This window comes from Nothoprocta perdicaria, unplaced genomic scaffold (genome assembly GCF_003342845.1).
Source record: "Nothoprocta perdicaria isolate Ctin4 unplaced genomic scaffold, notPer1 scaffold_16, whole genome shotgun sequence".
NCBI lineage: Eukaryota > Metazoa > Chordata > Aves > Tinamiformes > Tinamidae > Nothoprocta > Nothoprocta perdicaria.
The window spans coordinates 3,457,122-3,477,280 of record NW_020454760.1 but is presented as its reverse complement, the minus strand read 5'-3'; the positions used below and the strand labels follow the sequence as shown (position 1 = coordinate 3,477,280).

The 20,159-nt window shown below is 38.2% G+C and overlaps 1 protein-coding gene across 1 annotated transcript in view; it reads right to left on the bottom strand.

The window, feature by feature from the left end:
• Nucleotides 1–20,159, bottom strand: part of LAMA1 (laminin subunit alpha 1) — an 85,336-nt gene that overhangs the window by 34,834 nt on the left and 30,343 nt on the right. The window contains exons 12-29 of the mRNA XM_026035502.1: nt 19,248–19,421; nt 18,281–18,382; nt 17,076–17,287; nt 15,965–16,076; nt 14,947–15,057; nt 14,322–14,449; nt 13,624–13,710; nt 13,151–13,362; nt 12,542–12,648; nt 11,497–11,677; nt 10,353–10,489; nt 7,497–7,733; nt 4,607–4,750; nt 4,061–4,240; nt 3,308–3,493; nt 2,532–2,659; nt 1,355–1,475; nt 1,074–1,211 (exon numbers count right to left, since the gene is read on the bottom strand). Of these exons, the coding sequence (XP_025891287.1) occupies nt 1,074–1,211; nt 1,355–1,475; nt 2,532–2,659; nt 3,308–3,493; nt 4,061–4,240; nt 4,607–4,750; nt 7,497–7,733; nt 10,353–10,489; nt 11,497–11,677; nt 12,542–12,648; nt 13,151–13,362; nt 13,624–13,710; nt 14,322–14,449; nt 14,947–15,057; nt 15,965–16,076; nt 17,076–17,287; nt 18,281–18,382; nt 19,248–19,421 (2,697 nt within the window). The remainder of the gene's footprint in view (nt 1–1,073; nt 1,212–1,354; nt 1,476–2,531; nt 2,660–3,307; nt 3,494–4,060; nt 4,241–4,606; nt 4,751–7,496; nt 7,734–10,352; nt 10,490–11,496; nt 11,678–12,541; nt 12,649–13,150; nt 13,363–13,623; nt 13,711–14,321; nt 14,450–14,946; nt 15,058–15,964; nt 16,077–17,075; nt 17,288–18,280; nt 18,383–19,247; nt 19,422–20,159) is intronic.

Sequence of the window (20,159 nt, the reverse complement as noted above, 5' to 3'; positions counted from 1 at the left end):
ATACCTGGACCAGAAATACAAAGTTGCAGTGTAATTTATAAAAAATACAAAGTTGCAGTTCTCACAGCAAATGCATGTGAGAGTCATAACCCACAGATCACCCATAGTTAAGATCCACAGACACAGGATACACCTGAACAGTCAAAAGTGCTGATCCATATGCCATGCTATTAATATTAAAACATTATATCAKGATAATAAACATATTTTAAATAACTTATTTTAGTCTCCTAAGAGAATATAAATCACTTTTTTTTATGATTTCTATTCTTGGGACTGTATACACTTTAGATGTTAGCTGCGTAAGTATATGTAAGTATAGCAATGCAGTCTCCTATTGCACGGGAGCAGAAAAGCCAAAGGTGAAAACCATCTCTTCTCCTATCATTACTTGGCTGGAAGTCTCTACTTCTTAACATGTAGATGACTCGAGACCCTTGCAACATGAAGAAGAAGAAAAAGAAGAAGAAGAAGAATGACTATTACTCCCTAACATGAACGATTTATGCATTTGGGCCTCACCGTTCTCACTCACAAAGTTCAAACTTCAAAAGATGGTATCAAATCCATCACTCAGGACAAACCTGGCAGTGAAAGAATGATTCACAAAAAAGCCTAAGGGAGTGAGGAAACTTTAAACCTCTGGATGTTAAAAAAAAAAAAAAAAAAAGCCTCATTTACAATAACCCAGAGGATATGTTACTCCTGAGAGACAAAGAATTTGACTTCGACCTAGGCTCTGTGCTGTGATACAACACATCGCTCCCTTTACTGCTCCTCTTTTATGTGATTAAGCAGAGCTCAACCAGAACAAAAGTCTCAAAAGAACAAACGTCTCAAAAGAAAACAGGTAAGACTGAACTGATAAACAAARGTTTTTTTAAAGAGAAAATAACCAACAATTTTGATACTTGATAATTTAGCTGTGGGAAACACTACTCAGATATTCCATTTTTCATCCCAGAGGATGGGTGGGGGTATTATGTTTTATCCAAATAGCACAGCCATATACTGCTTTACAAAACAGCCCACATAGKTTTTTGACAGTGTATGCTCAGGCAAAATGCACATACCAAGCACTTCCCAGTCTCCGGATCGCAGGTCTCACTGTGGTTGTTGCACTGACATGGCACACAAGGTGCTATCAGAGCATGAGGTTCCCTTCCACTGACTTCCTTATGTTTCCCCCTGTAAAAYCCTGGAGCACAGCTCTATAAAGAAGAGGAGTAAAATATTTTTTWAAAAAAAAAAATTGTTATCAATATTTAAAGCATTTCTAAAAGCCAAGTAACCTCTAAGTAATTCTATATTATCTTGGTATTAGACACACAAAACAGGTTCAAGGATTTTGTACCTGACAGGAGAATCCAGCATAACCAACAGGACATTTACATTGCTCTATAAGATGAGCTCTATCTCTGCCTACATGCATTTCTTCAAATTTCACTGCAATGTCCATTGAGATGTTTGCAATTCTGCAAGTGATATGTGAATAAGAAAAAAAGCATTAACAACTAGAGCAATTCTAGCAACAAAACTGAGATCCAAACACATTACATTACATAGAGCTATAACGCTATGACACATTTTCTCACATGGTCTCCTTTTCCAGAAAGAAACATTTCAGTTCTGAAATCTGAAGATTTTATACTTATGTATGGGATCTATTAAGGCCTACAGCAAACAAATCCAAAGTATTTCAAAGAAATATAGGCTGGTTCCCATTGGTCTGGAAAATCTTGACAAATCTCCCTGCAAAAGCAAATTCTGTCCCAGAAACAGTAGACAAATTCAGCAGTTCAGTCCAGTGATTTTTGGACAAAGCTATCAAAAGGAGAGTTGATGGCCTGTGAATCAAAAAYATTGCCAATTTTGGAGATGGAACTACACTCCTTCACACCTATAAAGATGTATGAATTTGGGTTTTTGTTGGATATATCTTCATATTGTTTTTCAACAATGACCACATCCCATTCCTTTCTATTCATTAATCTAGTTTTTGAGTAATCTAGTTCTTTTTAAAATGGTAATAAAATGCTAAGGTGGTGAGTAAAATCCTGAGATCAGAACATTTTGCCCAGGGTGCAACAGAAAAGCATTTGATTTGCATGAACTTAAGACCTTGCAAAATTATGTATTTCAGTTTTTCCACTGTAAAATGAAAAGTAAAACAAAACAAAACAAAATCCATGAAAGTAAGATGAGAAAGAGGTCATTTACAGAACTTATGCAAATACATTACTCACCCTCAAAAATACTGTCTAAATCTTTATGGATYTTTATAGACTTTTATAGCAAATAAGTAGCAGAGATATTTAGTCTATTATTGAAAGAATTAAATGGTGATTTTTCTTCCATTAATGGTAATAAATGTGTTCTTACCACAGGAAGAAGAATAAAAGTCATAAACAGGAAATCGCAAGTTTGTCCCTTTGAGTTAAATATTTATTTTAYAGATCAGTTGTGACTATTTCTAGGTTAAATTACAGTAAATGCAATCAATAAGTAAATTCACTTAAGGACTATTTTACCTGCTTTGCTGTAATCCTTGGCCATAGGCTGCCTTGATAAGGATGTATTCAACATTGCTTAGTACAGACATGAAGTCAGAACGYGAGACAGGCTCCTCAGACACAGAGTTAAAATACTTCCAGGAATCCTAAGGGAATTAAATCACAAGTGTTTAAACTCATGTATTTATTTAAAGGTAACATGCTCCTCCTCCTTCCACTTTCAGAAACACAGTATGTCTAAACTCTAGGCTGCAGAAAAGCTTCTAAAACCTCATCTACAATCTTGCTCCATGTTGGAGCAAGACATAGTTTTGTATCATTTCTCCTCTCCTCCTTCTCCCCCACCTCTATGCCCAGTTTCTACAGAAAAGCAATCCAGGCATGCAAGACATATTTCTTCTGCCTAGATCTGGTGAAGTCAGATCCCAGGAGACTAGGGCTCCACAGCACTCATCTCATGTGCAGTTAGAAATAGCCATACCCTGCCTCTGACCATGAGAACACTGATACTCCTTTTTCTAGACCTCACCTCCTACGGTCCTAAGGACCAAATGAGCTCTGAAATTATGCTGTGGCACTACTGCAACCTCCTGCTCCTGCCAGGCCAAGATTCAGCACCAAGACGATGATGCCTSCGCTGAGTGCATAACACGCAGGTTATGCACTCAGTGTAAGTACTCAGGCTGTTTGAAGTCAGGTATGTATTTTTCAAAATGTTTTCTTACTTTTTCTTTTCTGTAAAAGTCAAAGAAAAGGCAATTTTTCCCCCTTTCCACACCAATGTCTTAGCTTACCTCCTTCATTTCCACTTCCTTATTGCTTCTTACTCCATTTTCCGGAGATGAGATGTCTACATAGATGACCAATTTACTGCCATGACCTCCTTTGATTAGAATTTGTGGCTCAAAATTTGAGGCTCCAAAGCCATCCAAGGCATAAAAAGCAGCAATGTACCTCAGCTTCCCTCCATAGGCCATGAGCTGTTTGGATTAAAAAAATGTTACTTTTATTTATGCCAAGGTTATAGCTGCTAGCTGAAAATACTTTAATATCATCAGAAGACTTGTAAACTGCCAGGTCTTTGAAAAACCAGCAATAAAACATGAAAATTGACTCAAACTCAGCAGTTTTTGCATCAAGGTTAAATGTATATTTCTAAAATGCAGACACAGGTTTTTTGTTTAGGCCCTTTCAAGATGTACCCTCAATTTCCATTTAATTCCTGTGCAGTAGATTCCATGATCTATATACTGAATACAGTGTCAAGGTTGAAAGCTCTTTCAGGGTTATAAAGTAAAATTAAATACACTTTTTTTTGGTCCCCATGCAATCTTTGAAGAGAAACAGTGTAATTAAACATGGGTGTTATCCATTTAGAGGGGAAAAAATCCTCATTGGGAAAGGGAAACATAAACACTTCTGCTTTCTATAAATTCAATCACTCAAAGTTCTATAATAATAGAATACAGAAAACATTACCTAGATAAAGTTACTATCATATCATAAAGTAATCATCTAAAAAAGTTGCAGTTATTTCATCATCTTACCTGGTCTCCCTGAAACTGTTCTGGTAATCTCCAATAAAACGTTTCTGTTTTTAAATATTTTCTCACAACGTCTGCATCCAATAAAACATCAGGAAACTGGGAAAATACACCTTCCACTGTTCCTGTCAGGTTACTCTGAGATACTACACGCAGAATGGGCTGATCTGGAGTTAAGGTTATCTATGACAAAAAGAGCCAAAGATTGATCCTACACAACTGTTCTTTCCCAGTGCAATATATGCAAACAGTTTTAGCTTCTTTGAGATAGTCAGTAGTACTCTTTAGTACACGTGCCCAAGCCAAGAAACCTGGAAACACCTSTGATAACCATACTGAAAAATAAGCACGTATTGAAACACAATCCAATCAGTAACAAGGCTCTTATCAATAAATATTGTTTTCTTTTTTTTTTTTTCTGCCCTAAGCGACTGCCTTTTCAGGTTAGTTGAGCCTGACTCATAAAATATATGCAACCCTATGCACACCAGTGTGATGCCATGAGAGTAACACCAAACTACCTATGCACATTTACATCACGTTACTTACAGGAATTCTCACATGGTCTTCTACTTCCAAGCAAAGCGTGGACATCCCGAAACAGAAGCAYGGGGTACAGCCCAGGGCATTGCCAGCTGACAGAGCAAAAGTTCCCGGTTTACACTCACTGCACTGTAGCCCAAAAACGTTTTCCTGGAGGATATAAGCAAAACAAAACACAACAAAGCACAGAAGTAGACATGGATGAATTTTCATAAGAAAAACTACTGGCTGTATAAACTACACAGCAGTACATTAATTATTGTATCTATTTTTGTTAATCTAGTGCAATAGGGTTTTTTTGGGTTGTTATGCATTATGGTTTTATTTTCTAATTAAACATTACTTAATGTTAATTAAATTCATACATTTCAGTTCTTAGGTAAATCAGCAATGATACATTTGTGTTAAAAATGGAAAGAAGACTTTCTCCACCCTGARAAACAGGCTCTCAAAGTCAAAGAAACTGCTTGGTATGAATTGTAATGAGGGGACCTAGCCTCACATGTCTCTTTGCCAGCTCAGTTCCTAACATGTTGAAAAAACATTGTGAAAAAAAAATAGTCGGTATTGACTGGCACCTGTATSAAGGCTGGACATGGAGGATGTGCATGTTTATAGTACTAAAGCAAGTTATGTTCCATCAGTTAGTCTTTCAAGAACAGATTCTCATCTTTTCAAAAAGCCTATAATACTAAATATCTGTATTTGATGTCTTCTTTTTTAATCCTAGAATATAGACTTCACTACTAGCAATATATATGTTATTCTTAATAATATATCCAAGTTATTCTTAAGCACTGTCTTCGGATAGAGAGGAGGAAACATAAATTTGGACTGGCAACATCATTATATTAGATTATATAGAAATGTTGAGATTCTGTTTTGTACTTATTGGATTTTTTTTCTGCACTATAGGTTTTTTTTGTTACCAAAGAGCAGCCTCAATAACCTGAATCCATGTGCTGCTCCCAGATCTAACAAGCCTATGTGAGAATGAGCTGAAAAACCTTTGTATTTCAGTCTTTCCATTTGTATAAACACGATTAGTRCACAATACCTATATCACTAGAGTTTTCTAACATTTAATTAGTTTTTTTAAATGTTTTGACATCTAGGGATGGAAGGAGCTCTCTATCTCTCTCCTGACAGAGAATGAAGTAATTTTCTTCCAAAGCAGCATATGCAGGAATTTATGCTTTTATGTTAAGAAAAGAACCACCCATTTATCAGAGATTGCCTGTCCAGAAACTTTAAGATGGTATCAATTAATGTGACTGCTTTCTAAAGTGCAACTCTTGCAGCACAATACCCTAGACTCTGTGAAACAATAGTTTTGTTTTTGCTCTATTGCTCATTGTGTCAGATTTTTTTTTTCTGTAACAAGCTGCTTTTCTAATTTTCTGTGCACAATGAGAAAACAACCTTTTAAACAGTGAATCAAAAACAATACATACGAGTTATGGATTAATGTTATAACTAGCACAATTTAGAAGGCAAAATGAGACTGCAGGGAAAAATGAGATAAACAAATCATGTAAAAATTGTATCACCAAAGACAGTTCATGTACAATTGTTCTTGCAAACAAAGGCATTTACAGATAGAGGAACACAGTGATATTTAAATCATGAGCACCAGTCTCTTAAACCCATGGAAGATCTATCTAAATTTTGCCTCAGAACTCATGGCTAGTCCTTTATACTATTCAAAAAACTATGTTTGCCTTTTGTGAGGCAGACAGAAGTCTAACAGCTAAGAGGAACAATAAGACCAATGCATCCTCATTCATTCCTACTTTACTGGAATAATCCATGAAAAAAAAAAAAAAGGATATGGTTACAGAAATTTGCTTCATACAGAATAAGTAAACGGAATTTACATTGAGCAAGTGCAAACAATAGACAGAACAAGCATGTACTAGCTCTGGGTATTTGGATTTGGGACTGTAACTGTGAAACATCCCATATCCTGTACAAGGTGAGATTGAGACCAATCGCTCTATCAGATGTACACTGGCTGTTAGCAATCTGGGCAAGAGTTTGGTACAACAGCCAGTGAGAAATGATCCTTTCAATAGCTGAGCATGCAACAGGGTGTGATCCTGACTTCTTAGCACATATTAACATCAAATTCCATGAGTTTTACCTAAGAGAGACCAGGAGTCAAGCCCCACAATAGTCTGATGACCACAACCTGAAAACAAAATTACCTGGCTACTTAAAACAAGACACAGGGAGGAAGGAGAAGCAAACTCAAAGCAGTTCCTGAGAAGGGAAATGACATGGCACATCATTGGTTATTCTGATGCTTTCTCTTCTGCCTATAGCGGAGCTTGGGTCTGCCCAAACTAGCACTTGGAAAGCTTTAGGTGTCCCCAGCCAACAAGGTCATGCAGAAAACCAAGCAAAGAATGAGAGCTGACACACGGAGCCCCAGGYTGCTGGGCCGAGTAGCAGGCACAAGCAGCTTCTGAAAATACAAGGACTATATTGACAGGCTACAGCCAGATATGTCTGGCAATGAGGAAGCTGAGCTACTTGAAAGAGGCAAACTAGGCACATTCTACAGTAAGGGGCCACCTGCTCCAACTCCATGCTCCATTTCCTGTCCATGGAGTCTTCAGAGGTCTATGAAACTCAAAAAAAAACACACAGAAAAAATCTGCGAAATAATAAGATCAGATCTCTCCAGCCAGGACAGAAAATACACTTTCTCTATACAAACTGTTTGGCACTGCCATAGAAACCCCGTTATAGGTGTACTCAGAAATGTCTCAGAGCCAGATTGTCTTGTGAGCTTCCTTTTAACCCTAGGATTCCCATGAGTTTTATGAAGTAAGTGACCAGAAAACCCTATTGCTGTCCAAAAAAAAAAAAAAAAAACTGAATATTTCAGTACCTTGCAGGTACAGATGCCAGTTTCTTCTTCACAGCCACAGAGTCCTTCAGCAGCATCACACATCTCCACTTTGGTTCCACTCAAGTCACAATCGCAGGCAACACAATCCGGGTAGTCCCTGTAGCCTAATGCACATCTCGAACAGTCTTGTCCTCCAAATTCAACTTTGCATGGGCACTGGCCAGTCAGTGCATCACACTGAAGACTGGTTGAACCAATGCTGCTACAGTTGCAAGCCTTAGAGGAAAAYGAATAACATTCAGAAATAGCAAATATTTATAATCACTTTTGTTACAAAAGAACTGGCACAGCCAGTTCAAAGTGGATAATAAAACCCAATRTTTGCCAACAACTGTAAAACAATAATAAAAAGGAAGGACTCCCACACAGAAATGGATTGTTTGGTTTCTACTAAAACAAAAGACTGAATTCCCAGAAGCAGYAGATTGAAAAAAAGTAAGTAGCTCTGTTCATTCCCAATTCTGGGTTTCAGAATCAAAGGTGTTAAAGGAATCTCCAGGAAAACAAAACAAAATAAAACCAAAAACAAAAAAACTTCATCTAATTTATTATTTAAYGAGGACAGCAACTTAAGCAACATAATGTAACATAAATATTGGGCAAAATATTTTATCGAGYGAATAATTCTATAAATGTAACAGGAAGAAAAAATGTTAATCGTGACACTCTTTTAAGATTTTAAGTAACGCTAGTAAGGTCTAAATCTTGCTGAAGCTTCATTTGTTACATGGTAAGGAACTGAGGGTCTCTGCCACAGAGGTGGAAAGCTCAGCATGCAAGAGGAGCTCAACACCAGAGCAACCCTGTTTCCCAGCACAGCACATCCTTCCTTATATGAAGCTGTTATTACAAATATGGGAAGTGGATGTTCGTAATTTGTCATCCTTTTCTGAGGAAGAGCAGATCTAATATCTAGTCTTACTTTCGCATCTGCTGCTACTTAAGAAAGCCTGATGTTGTTCTGTGGTTATTTCTAAAAGTGCAGGTGGAAAAGCATGTTTCATCTGTCATGTCTCGCCTTCAGTCGTCTTTCCTCCTCATCTTTCTTTGAGATGAAAAGCAGCTTGTAAAGCACTCTGTCTAAAGGCTCACAAAATCTGTTAACATTGCCATGTACCCTGTAGCATTCTCCACATGTATTTGTTGCTCACCAGTAACACTCTTCGTATTAAGCAAACTTTTTACTTTAATAACTCACTATGTGTCTAATCCTATAGTTTTGACTATATGGGTTTATGACTTTGGCTCCTGGGCACTTTAAAGATCAACAGTTCAATGTCAAGCCCTCTTTTATAGCATCATAAAACAGAAATTATTTGCATGTATCATCTCATATGGATATATGCGTTAAGCACAAATGAGCACTACAAGGCACAATTAGCTGTGCTGAAGCACTTGGCAAGATGAAGCAGGCTGCAAGCAGMGCATGACTGCAGTTCTGCTTAATCACAGCATCCAGCAAGGGGTGTCAAGCGCTGAAAAAGCTGCAAGAAAATGTAATAACAAATCCTGCTAACACAGTCTACATTGCAAAGAGACCAGCTGCATGTCTGATATCATCTGCCATAAGCATTCAGAGAGTATATAGGAGCTCTTCCAGGGTCTGCCAGGACACATTGCACCAGATCTTAGCCTGCCACAGAGACCATTTAGCAAGGTGAGCCTCTGCTGGGCTGCTGAGGCTCACAGCATTGCTTGCTGCCACAAGAAAGTAACTAAAATGCATCAACATAATTCCACATTAATTACTGTGAAATCGCAATCAAAAGAAATGCTAACAACTTGGCAATAATGAGCAGCCGCAGTCTTAATTAAACTTGATCTCTGGTAAGAGCAGTGGAATCAGTCTATCAAAGGAAAACTCAAAAAATCTTTAGCCTCCCGCTACTACCTCCTACRCAGGGGAAATGCCCAGGGATCAGGCACATGGTATTTGCAGAAYATTAGGTAAGGATGGCAGGAGCTGATAGCTGACAAAACAGTGGCTTAAAGCTTGGCTGATAAGTAAATTGCTATAAACCAGCAAGATGACCAACTTGGAAAGATGGTTTTAGAACTATTTTAGCATTTTTTCTTTAAAACATTACAGAGAAGAAAAAAAAAGCTCAATTTGGCTGATGCCTATACTATCAAGTACACATATGAAGACAGACTTTGTAAAGATGATTATATTTGTGGTTTTTCCACTGATAATAATCATTATAGTCATGTACTTCTGACACTTTTAAAAAATCTCAGCATTTATAAATAAAGGCTGGCCCAGTGCCCAATCTGACAAGAATWTACAGTGTGCCTAAAAATGATTGCCTAAAATCATCGCTGCTCCTTGGATCTGACCTCAGCTAGCATTTTACTTCACTCAGGAAACATGAGTTATCTTATACCATTATACTTTTAAATATTCAGGAAATAAGGTGTGCAATGACTTTCAGGATATGCTAGATTTYGTTTTTCATAAAACTAAAACATCCTCACTGCTTGATTAACCCAGACACAAGGCTCCTTCCTGCTGCTTGCTGCTGCAGATCTGTTCCTGCATCACTACTTAAGTAATGAGAGTTAGAAGACACACTTCAAAGTTTTAATGAACCATYTATGCACCTATGCAATAAACCTATGCACTCTAATCAGTATTTTGAAAGACAGCTTTCCCAGAAGATTCCTCCATAAATACTTTGCATTTCGCTATTTTATTTTTATTTTATTTTAAATGTGAGCAACTAAGCTGTAACTTTGAAGCAAGGAAGAAAGATRGAGGTTCTCAAACCAAGAGGTCAATTCCAGCATTAGCATTAGCATAATTCTTCGAATAGCTTTTCATCACAGTTACCATACCTTGCAGCCAAGTTCAGGATAGAGTCCCCAGTGATTTTCTTCACAGAATTCACATTTTGGCCCCTGAGTGTGAGGGGGACAAATGCATTGACCAGAATCTGCATTACAGTTGTTCTGAGTATGAGCACAGTCACAAGCTGTAAGAGAAATGGGACCAAAGATGGACTCAGCTTTGCTATAGAGAACAAAWTCCAAGATTGACGAGAGCCTTCCTTTTCTTTATTACAACATATGTTTTATCCATTCCACCAGGAATATATTGCTGAGAAACCAGTGATGACCACAACGACATTTCATTTTTTATTTGAAGTCCTGCTTGACATAGACTGTTTTGTGCTTTTAAAAGCAGTGCTTCATTTTCACTGGAGGATCAAAGCTAGGCAAAATTATTGAGCGATATGGTAAATTTGTAGGAAAAAAACCACTATAACAGGGAATATAAATCTTATCATAATTTTCTGAATAATTTTCTGAATTATTCAGGTAATAATTTTCTGAAACAGATGATAAAAAGGTACCTAACAGCCTTTGCTTGGAATAATCTCAGATTTGGTTCCTAAATAAGTTCTGAAATACAATCCTGTCACATAATTTTACTGCATATTTCACATTACTGTTCTATTTGAGACCTGAAAACATTTCTGTTTGGCATTCCTTTGGCTGTAACTTGCTGGTGTGTGCTCACTTCAGATTAACACTCTCCTTACAAAAATAATGTACATACCAGGGTGCTGATGGGAAAATAGAGTCAATGACATATCTTAGCAAAGTACAAAATATATTTGTAAGAGCAGAAAAAAATAAGGTAGAAAATCTGTAGTAGTTTCTAGATTTTTTTAATTGGAGGACATTTATTTTCTCAGGAGGAGTGAGGGGTTTTGATAAGGAGAAAGAGAGACTAAGGAGCTATTTAGAAAGTAATAATTCTCTTAAGAATGAYTTGCTGTTTCACAGTCACCACCTTTCATGAGGAACTAAACAATAAGCAATCAAAAAATGCTTTGTTCCTGAGCTTTGTCCAAGCATTAGGAGATCATTCTCCACATTTTTCAGAGTATTTCCTGAAGCAAGTGACCTCTGCTGGAGTGCAACATAAAACAGACTGTTGGAAGGCAGATGCCAAAAGGATCACGGAGCAGCTTACGTGTGCAGCCCCCGTCCTGGAAGGTGTGGAAGCCGTGAGCGCAGCGGTCACACTTTTCTCCGGCCACTCCTGGGACACAGTGACACTGGCCCTCGTCATTGCAGTCCTTGGAGACTGAGCCAAGCTGGCTGCAGTTGCAGGGAATGCAGCCAAGCCCAGTAAGCAGTCCATAATAACCACTCTGTTGGGCAGGAAGTTGACATTTCAGCAATATTATCATAACTCATTGAAAAAATATGAAGTATACTCTCATTTTCCGCTGGTTACTTTCCCTGGCATCTGACTTCCATGAATACTGATGGGCTTTACATGTCTGTTGGAGTAACTTCACCTCCTCACCATTCCCAGCTATATATAGGTATGTATTTGGGTGGAAAACTAAACACCAACATGCTCATGGGTCCTCTAAATTTCTCCAAACAAGTCCCCTCTMCCCTGCGCTGCCTTTCTCCACATCTGCTCTAGTCTGAGTTCATCATCCCCAAACAAGGGTGACCAGAATTGTACAGAGAAATCCAGGTAAGACCTTACTGGAGCATTAGTACTGCCTATCCGTATTGGAAAGTGCCCACCTGACACATCCTAAATCACTCCTGTCTCTTCTGCAGCTGCACCACACTAGCAAGGTAGAGGTTTCCTCAGAGCCCGTAGCACGCTCAGGTCTTCCCCCTTCTCTTCATGCCTCAGCTCAGTGGAGAAGCTTTCTTACACTTCAAATTTATCACCTGGCATTCTGTACTGATGAAAATCATTCCCTTTCTTTTCCAACCTGTGACCTAACTATCGATCACAAATTTAATTTTTTGGGCTGAAGCCACAAGTGAAAATATCAAACAGACTGATCAAAAGCCTTTGGCTTTGTATGTAGTGATCAGGAGTTCAAATTTCCAGAGAAATGTAGGGAGGGGGAAAAAAATCATATACTAAGCACTGAAGCACAGTTTTCCCTTTCCACCTCTTCACACTCATCTCAACATTCGCAGATAAAAAAGCAGACTAAGATACACAAAAATGTAAATGTGAAGAACAGCTAAACATTGCTTACCAAGCACTGATTGCATCGCTGTCCGATCACGTTTGACTTGCACTGACAGAAGCCGGTCTCATGATGGCAAATGCTGGAAAGGGAACCATTCACCTGGCACTCACAGGCTGATGTTTAGGGGAAAAAAAAAAAAAGAACAAAGCACAAGAATTCTATTACTATCTATTTGCACGCAGGGCTGCAAGATTTGCTATATGTTTCACCTGATTATATCCCACCGATGTGAACACACCACAATCATGACAGCAGCATGCACTTGGGCCAAAAGAAAGAAAAAGAAAAACTTTGAAAAGATACACTTGAATAGTTCACTTCTGGCTCTATACGTAGCATTCTGAAGTAGAAAACACCTGCAGCAACTAAATGCAACTGAACAAGTCAGCAAGTATGAGGAATATGAGGAGTTACATCCCCATATAACACAYTCCGTTCTCCCACTAACCCAGCCCTACAGTTTTCAATTTTAGAGTTTTTAATCCCTATTTGTCACCTTACAACTCAAACTAGAAGGTTAGTGATTTTCAAAAAGACATATATCTCCCTATTCATGTACATGCCCACCACAATTTTGTTTCCTTTAAAATATGAGTGTTAATAAAAGCAGCTTACCACGGCAGTTTTTCTCAACCAGTGCATCCCCATAGTACCCATCAGCACACCTCTCGCAGTGGTCACCCCCGGTGTTGCCCACACACTTCAGGCACCGTCCTGTGACACTGTCACAGTAAGCATCCTCCTGAGGGWTGACATTGCCATTGCACTGGCAGGGAACACACGGCTGCCCAGGCTCCAGTGGATTCCCATAGTAACCATTAGCACATCTGCACAAGAGATTGAAAACTTTTAGCTGGAGTGAAGACGTATCTGATGCTCTCCACACCCAAGACAGTATTTTCTAATCTTTTTTTTTTTTTTTCTAAAAAGGCACTGTATTAAAAGCAAAGGCAAAATGGAAGCAAAAAATATACCCAAAATATTCTGTACATGTGGCAGAAGGATGACGTAGAAGGATGATCAAGGCAGGTAGGATGACGTATAGTGAGTCATAACAAGGACATCAATATTTTACACAGTGTACATACCTTTCACACTGAGAGCCAGTATAGCCTGGAAGACATTTGTCACAGACAATTTCACCTCCTTCGCTCAGCAGGCAAGTAGGACTGAAACTATTAACAATTTTGGCAATATAAATATCAATACACAATTCAATATCAATACACACAATTATAGACTTCTATAAACATTCAATTGCTACCCTTCAAGTCTGTTCATCTTGGTTTATAACCATATAATTACTTTTTTTTCTAGATTAATATCAATACTTCAAGTATTACTGGTCAAAACAGTCACTTTTACAAATGCTTCTCAAAGTTTTGTCTTTTCAAAGAAAGGAAGATTAGAAAATTTCCTRTAAATAGAGTTCTCTTTCTAGTAAACATGTCAAAACTCCATACCAGCTCCTCTTTCTCATACACCACACATCTGTTCTTTTGTTATTTCCTAAAATAGTATGAAAGAGAACTGTTATTTTGCTGCCAAGTTCAAGGGTAGGTCTAAGTATTACTTTCATCTTCAAGTAAAAATTGTTCCAGTTCACCCAGTCTCTCTTAGCTTAATCTATATTTCTTTTCTACCTGGCAAAACAATGTTTCTATGAAACTGTCTCAGATGAAAAGGGAGGAGAAAAGTCCTTCACTTCATCCTTCAGATTTTGTAGCCCTTTTCTTTCTCCCACATTCTGCTTTTGCTGAAGGGACAAAAGCAGCGCGGCGCTTACTTATTTGCAGCATCGCTCAGAGGACAGGCACAGGGCTGACAGTCCTCAGCAGTTCCTTGGGATGCACGTCCATAAAAACCAGSCAAACACTGATCACAGAAAGGGCCAGTCGTGTTGTGCTGGCAAGCCTGTGAGACACACAAAAAAAGGCCTTTTCTTAATTACTCTTGATGTTTTTTTTCCAGCTCCTGCAGGAGTTTGCATGTAGTACAGCATGAGGACTCAAGGACAAGGCATGAAGGACAGAGAAGGACCTTGAAGATAATGGAGTTTATCTGGGTTATAACAACAACTTCKAATTATATCTCTTCAAAATTTTAGAAAGTATTTATATCGGGAAACAACCACATTACACACAAAACAGATTTTTATTAGCTAGTGTATACTGACAATTTTATTTTAGTTCTGATTACTCCTCACCTTAAATGGTAATCTAAAACAAATTCTTTAATAGAAAGTACTTTAAAGGAGCCCACTGAAATATATAAAGAATGAAAAGGAAGAAAAAAAGTTCTTGCTTGAGCTCTCTAGCTTGAAACCTGCACACATTGTCTCCCACTGCCAAAATGCTCTCCTAATTCCTAAAAAGATGCTTAAAACTCAAACACTTTGAAGGATGACTTACAAAGCAAACACCATGAATATCACACTCAGTTGCATGCCCATTGCATTTGCAGGGTTGACAAATACCTCCAAAGAGTATTCCATCCACACGGTAGTACCCAGGGAGACAGGACTGAAAGGAAAGGGGGGAAAAAACAGAAGCATTGCTAGAGTACGTTAAAAGTACACATCAAATTGCATTCACAGAGTCCCCTTCTGACCACCCACAAAGCGAGTCATTCACATTCTGGTATCTGAAAGCTCTTTCAACTCCCTCAGTGTCACTGCAACTCTTTTCTGGTGCTGGCTTTTTACTTGCACTGAGTAAAGAGGATAAGAGTTAATTCTGTGAAACTTTGGTTCAACCCTTCATTCTCCAAAGGCACACAACGTAAGTTTTGTGCAGTTCAATATGTGAAGTCATTACGASGCAATAAAATGCAGATGTTGTCTAGCTCCTCTGCAGAATCACCAATGGCACAACTATGGCACAAAGCTCACACCGAAATCAYGTGCCAAAATAATTCCTGCTATTCTGCAGAAGGTGCTCTAACTCCATCATCTTCTGTTCACAGATACACGAGACACCACCTTGAATAACAAGATCAGTTCACAGGATCCCCCAAGAGTAGCATTCCTCCCTGTTAAAGTCCTTTATTACTTCCAGAAGCCCAATAATACAAAACAGAAATAAGTTGTGGATTCAGATCCAGGAAGAATGCTATTAATAGGCAAGGTAGGCAAGGCAAGCTTAAAAGAGCCTAGCAGAGCTTTTACAGCTGCTCCCTCTGCAACGCTGATGTTCTGAAGTGCATCATCGCCTTTTAGTGCCACCAAACTGTTTTCAAGAATTAAGTGTAAAATCCCGTTAAGTGTACCTCGAAGAAAATATCTGAAGCATTGTGTGCAATACAGTATACAATATTTCACCACAGGAAATATRTTTTATGGCCATGCACTTAAAGGCTGCTTGGCTTTGATAGACATTCAGAAGACACTAGGGGATCATTTTGCACACACATGGCACAAGGAGCCGTTACCTCACAGGAGATTCCTGTGTAGCCTTGGGGGCATTCACAGAATTCCACATCTGGGGCTGAGGAGAGGTCTATGACATTGGCGCTCGCAGTATCCAGGGTTACAGAGTCCAGCCTAAGACCAAGCACAAGGACATCACACCAATTTCCTCCCTTAAGCTCATTTTTAAGCAGGATAATTTGCTTCTAGGAGAGTAACACTGCTCTCTGGTGGCAACAACTGAGGAACAGAAGCAAATTTCAGCTGTAGAAGAATATGGTCATAGTGTTATCACTGTGCTTCTGAACTGGAAGAAGACTTGTCCTCACCCTGTTATCATCATGAGTACTCCCACTGACCTTGTGACTTCTGCTGTGGAGAAGTTTTTAACCAAAAAATCCCTCTCTGTCATGATCTCAGAGGTGTAGCAAAGGGGCAACCAGTGCAGAGATAAAATAGCTTTATTGGACCCCATCTAACCCAAACACATATTACAGATGGGTACACAGAAGCAGTACCAGGTCTTGCTAGTAGGTGCACATGAGAAGAGCAGTGAAGTCTTACTCCTGTGGACTTTAAGAACAAGACAGAGATCTGTACAGATTGGTACAAATATTGCTAATTCTGCTCTGAGACTAAGCTGTGACCAGTTAACTCATTCCAGCCAAGTGCTTCCTTAGAGGACAGCCTCAGTAACATCACCAAAGAGACATTAAAAGAAAATACTGTCAATGTCTTTACAACCAGGTTTTCAATAGCCAGTGATGGATTAATTTGCCACCCACTAAAACAAGCATACTATTGAGAGTTCAGCTGATATTTCCCTCCAACAAAGCTGTCTTTGTAATGAGACTTGCAGCCAGTATTCCTTTAAAGCGGAAAACAATGACTCCGCTATCAGACATCTTTAAAGCAGTGAAATGCATTTTTCTACACATTCCACTTGGAATTTTGGGTACAAGACTAGTCTTGAGAAAATGCAATCCAGCATATTGTTTTTTACCTTTTTTTTGTTTGTTTGTTTGTTTCCTGAAAATTATTAACTTGAAACTTATATTGTCACTATGAGTGGCATTTCCTATTCCCAAAATAATATAAATATTTGGATTAATTTGAACAGTTTCTCTCGCTCACCTGTAGATAGCTTTTTTGGCAATATTGTAGTTCGCTCTGATCAAAAGATGTGTTACATTTACTAAAACAGTCATCAACCTTTCCCGATCCACAGCTTTTTTTGTATTGAAGTCTATGAAATTCTCCGATACAAGTCTCACAGCATTGGAATACTCCTCATATGGCTGCAAGGACAAGCCTGATGCTCTTGTACTCAAAATCTGCCCATTGCCCTGAAATTGAAAGACAGAGAAAACATTTTCTGTATTTGTATGCAGACTTTATTTAGCAATTATATTTACTGTCACTGACCCCATATAAGTAATTATCCTGTATGCGCACTGTGCAACTTTCTACTCACTCCCAAAATCAATGAAAATGATTATGAACATTTCTGCTTTTAAATTTAATATTAAGTATGYAGTGACTATGACCTACATCATGTTTGACCTAACATATTGCCTTGACCAGASACTTGGGAAAATGATACACATCCAGACTATAAAGGAAGAGGCAACAAACTGGATTTCTTACACTAGAAAAAGATAAATAAAAAGGCTGCACTTTAAATGGCTTTAGGAATACAAAAACCCCATTCTCTCTAAGTTTGGAGACTTCAGAAAAACTTGATTTTCTTCTGAATAAAAAAAAAGTTATATTTTAAAAATCAATCTCTTCCACAAAACAGGATTGCCACCTATTACTATTAGGTAGTATTACAGGATTGTAATCCTTTTTGTGATCCTATCACAGGATTGCTTACCTATTACTATTCTGTTGCTACCTATTACTATTACAAAATCATGCTTTTTGGAGGGGCCTGGATTTCTTAAAAGGAAAGATTTTAACTGAAACATAAATCATCAAAGAAAAATAAGCAAACTACAAGAATATGAATATGCCTCATAAATATAAATCATTCCATTGTAGCTTCTTTTAAAAATAGAGTTTTGTTCATTTAGTAATTACCATCTCAGCTATTTCACAAATGTTAATTTGTGGATATTTATTATATAAGGTTGGCATTGCATAGCTATAATTTCAGACAAATGTATCAGAAAACCAGAGAGTTGAATAATAAGAAAATGCTGGTAGTGCTTATAGGATGGGATTTAAACTTGGTAAAGATATTAATATAGAAAAAAATCTTTTTCTTTTCCATTTTAGCTTATTAGATTCCCAATGATGCCAGAATAGTATTCAAGTGCAAAAAACAAAATCCCCACCTGAATGATGACATCCACGCTAGATAMTATATCACTGTCCACACTCTCCATTGGGATATCGTACGACACCGTATATTTCAAATCTCCACCAAAAGCTGTCAGCTGAAATTACAAAAACAGAAGCCTGAACAGCGAAGCAACCCGTGATCAGTGCAAAGGAAGACACRGGGCAGTACAACGAATTTGCAGCAMACTCAAGGAGTGCACAGCCTTGCAAACGCCACCTTCCCCAGAAAGGTGTAGTAACACTGAGACAAGCGCTGCCTCGCTGCTAAGCAGACGAGGAAAGGAAGCTGAAGGCTCTGCAGCTGATGCAGACGAGTGCCCTCCTTCAACACAACACAGGACTTTGTCCATCCATTGCACGGAGCAAGGGTGTGAGCTTGGGTTTGGGAGCAAAAATATGACAAATTCAAACATTCAAGTCAACATCAGCCAAGAGAAAGTAAGAGAGGCCATCCTGGAAGATGGGCAGAGAAGGAAACAGGGAGTGAGCTCAAAGAGTTCAAGGAGTAGTGAGAGGAAAAGCACGACTGGGCCAGGAACACTATGATTTGAAGAGCACAGACAGAGTGATTAGCCTGTTAATACTGCATTTTATCTTTAAATTTCTAATTCTGGAAGTATGATATATTCCAACCATACTCAAATTTGAATTATTTTCCACAAACTAACCAAAGAACAGACACAGGCTGTGCGGAACGACAAATAGCAACTCCACGGGTTTCAATGCAAAGTAAATGTTTAACTGAAAGACAATGACTATGTCATACAGAAAAGATGGCAGAATAAAGTTTTAAATGCACAGAGGAGAATTTATTATATACTATTTTCTCAGTAATAAAACATTTTGGATAGCAAAGATGTCTACCATTTATGTACATGGATATTTTTAGAGAAATAAAGCAGTATGATTAAAATTAGGAAACTACATAACAGTTTTGACTCTTCCTAATGGAGAACTTACTTTATTTCCCAGATATGGCTCAGGGGCTGACCAGTAATAAGTGTGTTTGAGTACTTTGACTGCATCAGTGTTGTTGATACTGATTTGATGGGGTCCATCAAACTGGCTTCGCTGAGGCTGCACGCTCTTTGTGTTATACAGATCAGTAACCAGCCACCCAGTCATATCTGATGTCTGCAAAAAAAGAAAGGTTACATTAACGTGACGCAGGCTTAGAGCTGCTGAGAAAGCAGTCACTAAACTTAGCCCCCTTTCCTAGATACCCATTCAAATTAATGAGTCTACAGCATCTTCTTTAATCCAGTTTGACATCCAACACATGCAAATAGTCACAACTTCATTACAATCAGACTAGAATTCCTATGAAACAAGAATAAGTGTGATTTTTATCCCTCCAATAAAATTAGCTCTATACCCACATAATTCCTTGAGATAGAATTAAGAGACATGAATGGCTTTGAGGCCTATCATCTCCATGCATAGATAAAGTCAAGTCAGAAGAAAGTTTAATCCACAATCACAGAAGAAGGAGCAGGATGAATGAATTTCATTCTTCTCACCAAAACAATTTTATAAAAGCACCACAGAATTTCAGTCTATCCAACAAGTTTCCTTCTCCCTTTCTTGGTGCACAAAACAGGGACTAATATAGGACTAACTGTAAAAAGGATTTGAAGGGATTTGAAAAAAAACAGTGTCCCAGAAGTTCCCTACTCAATATTTGTCTCTTCAGAAGATAGTGATATTTCTAATCCTTCTGTTGTCCAAGCAAGATCATTGGAAGCATTGTTAGAGGTCACATTACCCCCGTCCAACAGCTAAGGGAATGGGAATAGGTTTGGTTCCTTTCTTCAACATGTAAAGAATCTTAAACAGCACAAGATCAGATAAAATGCACCTTTCCTAGGCATT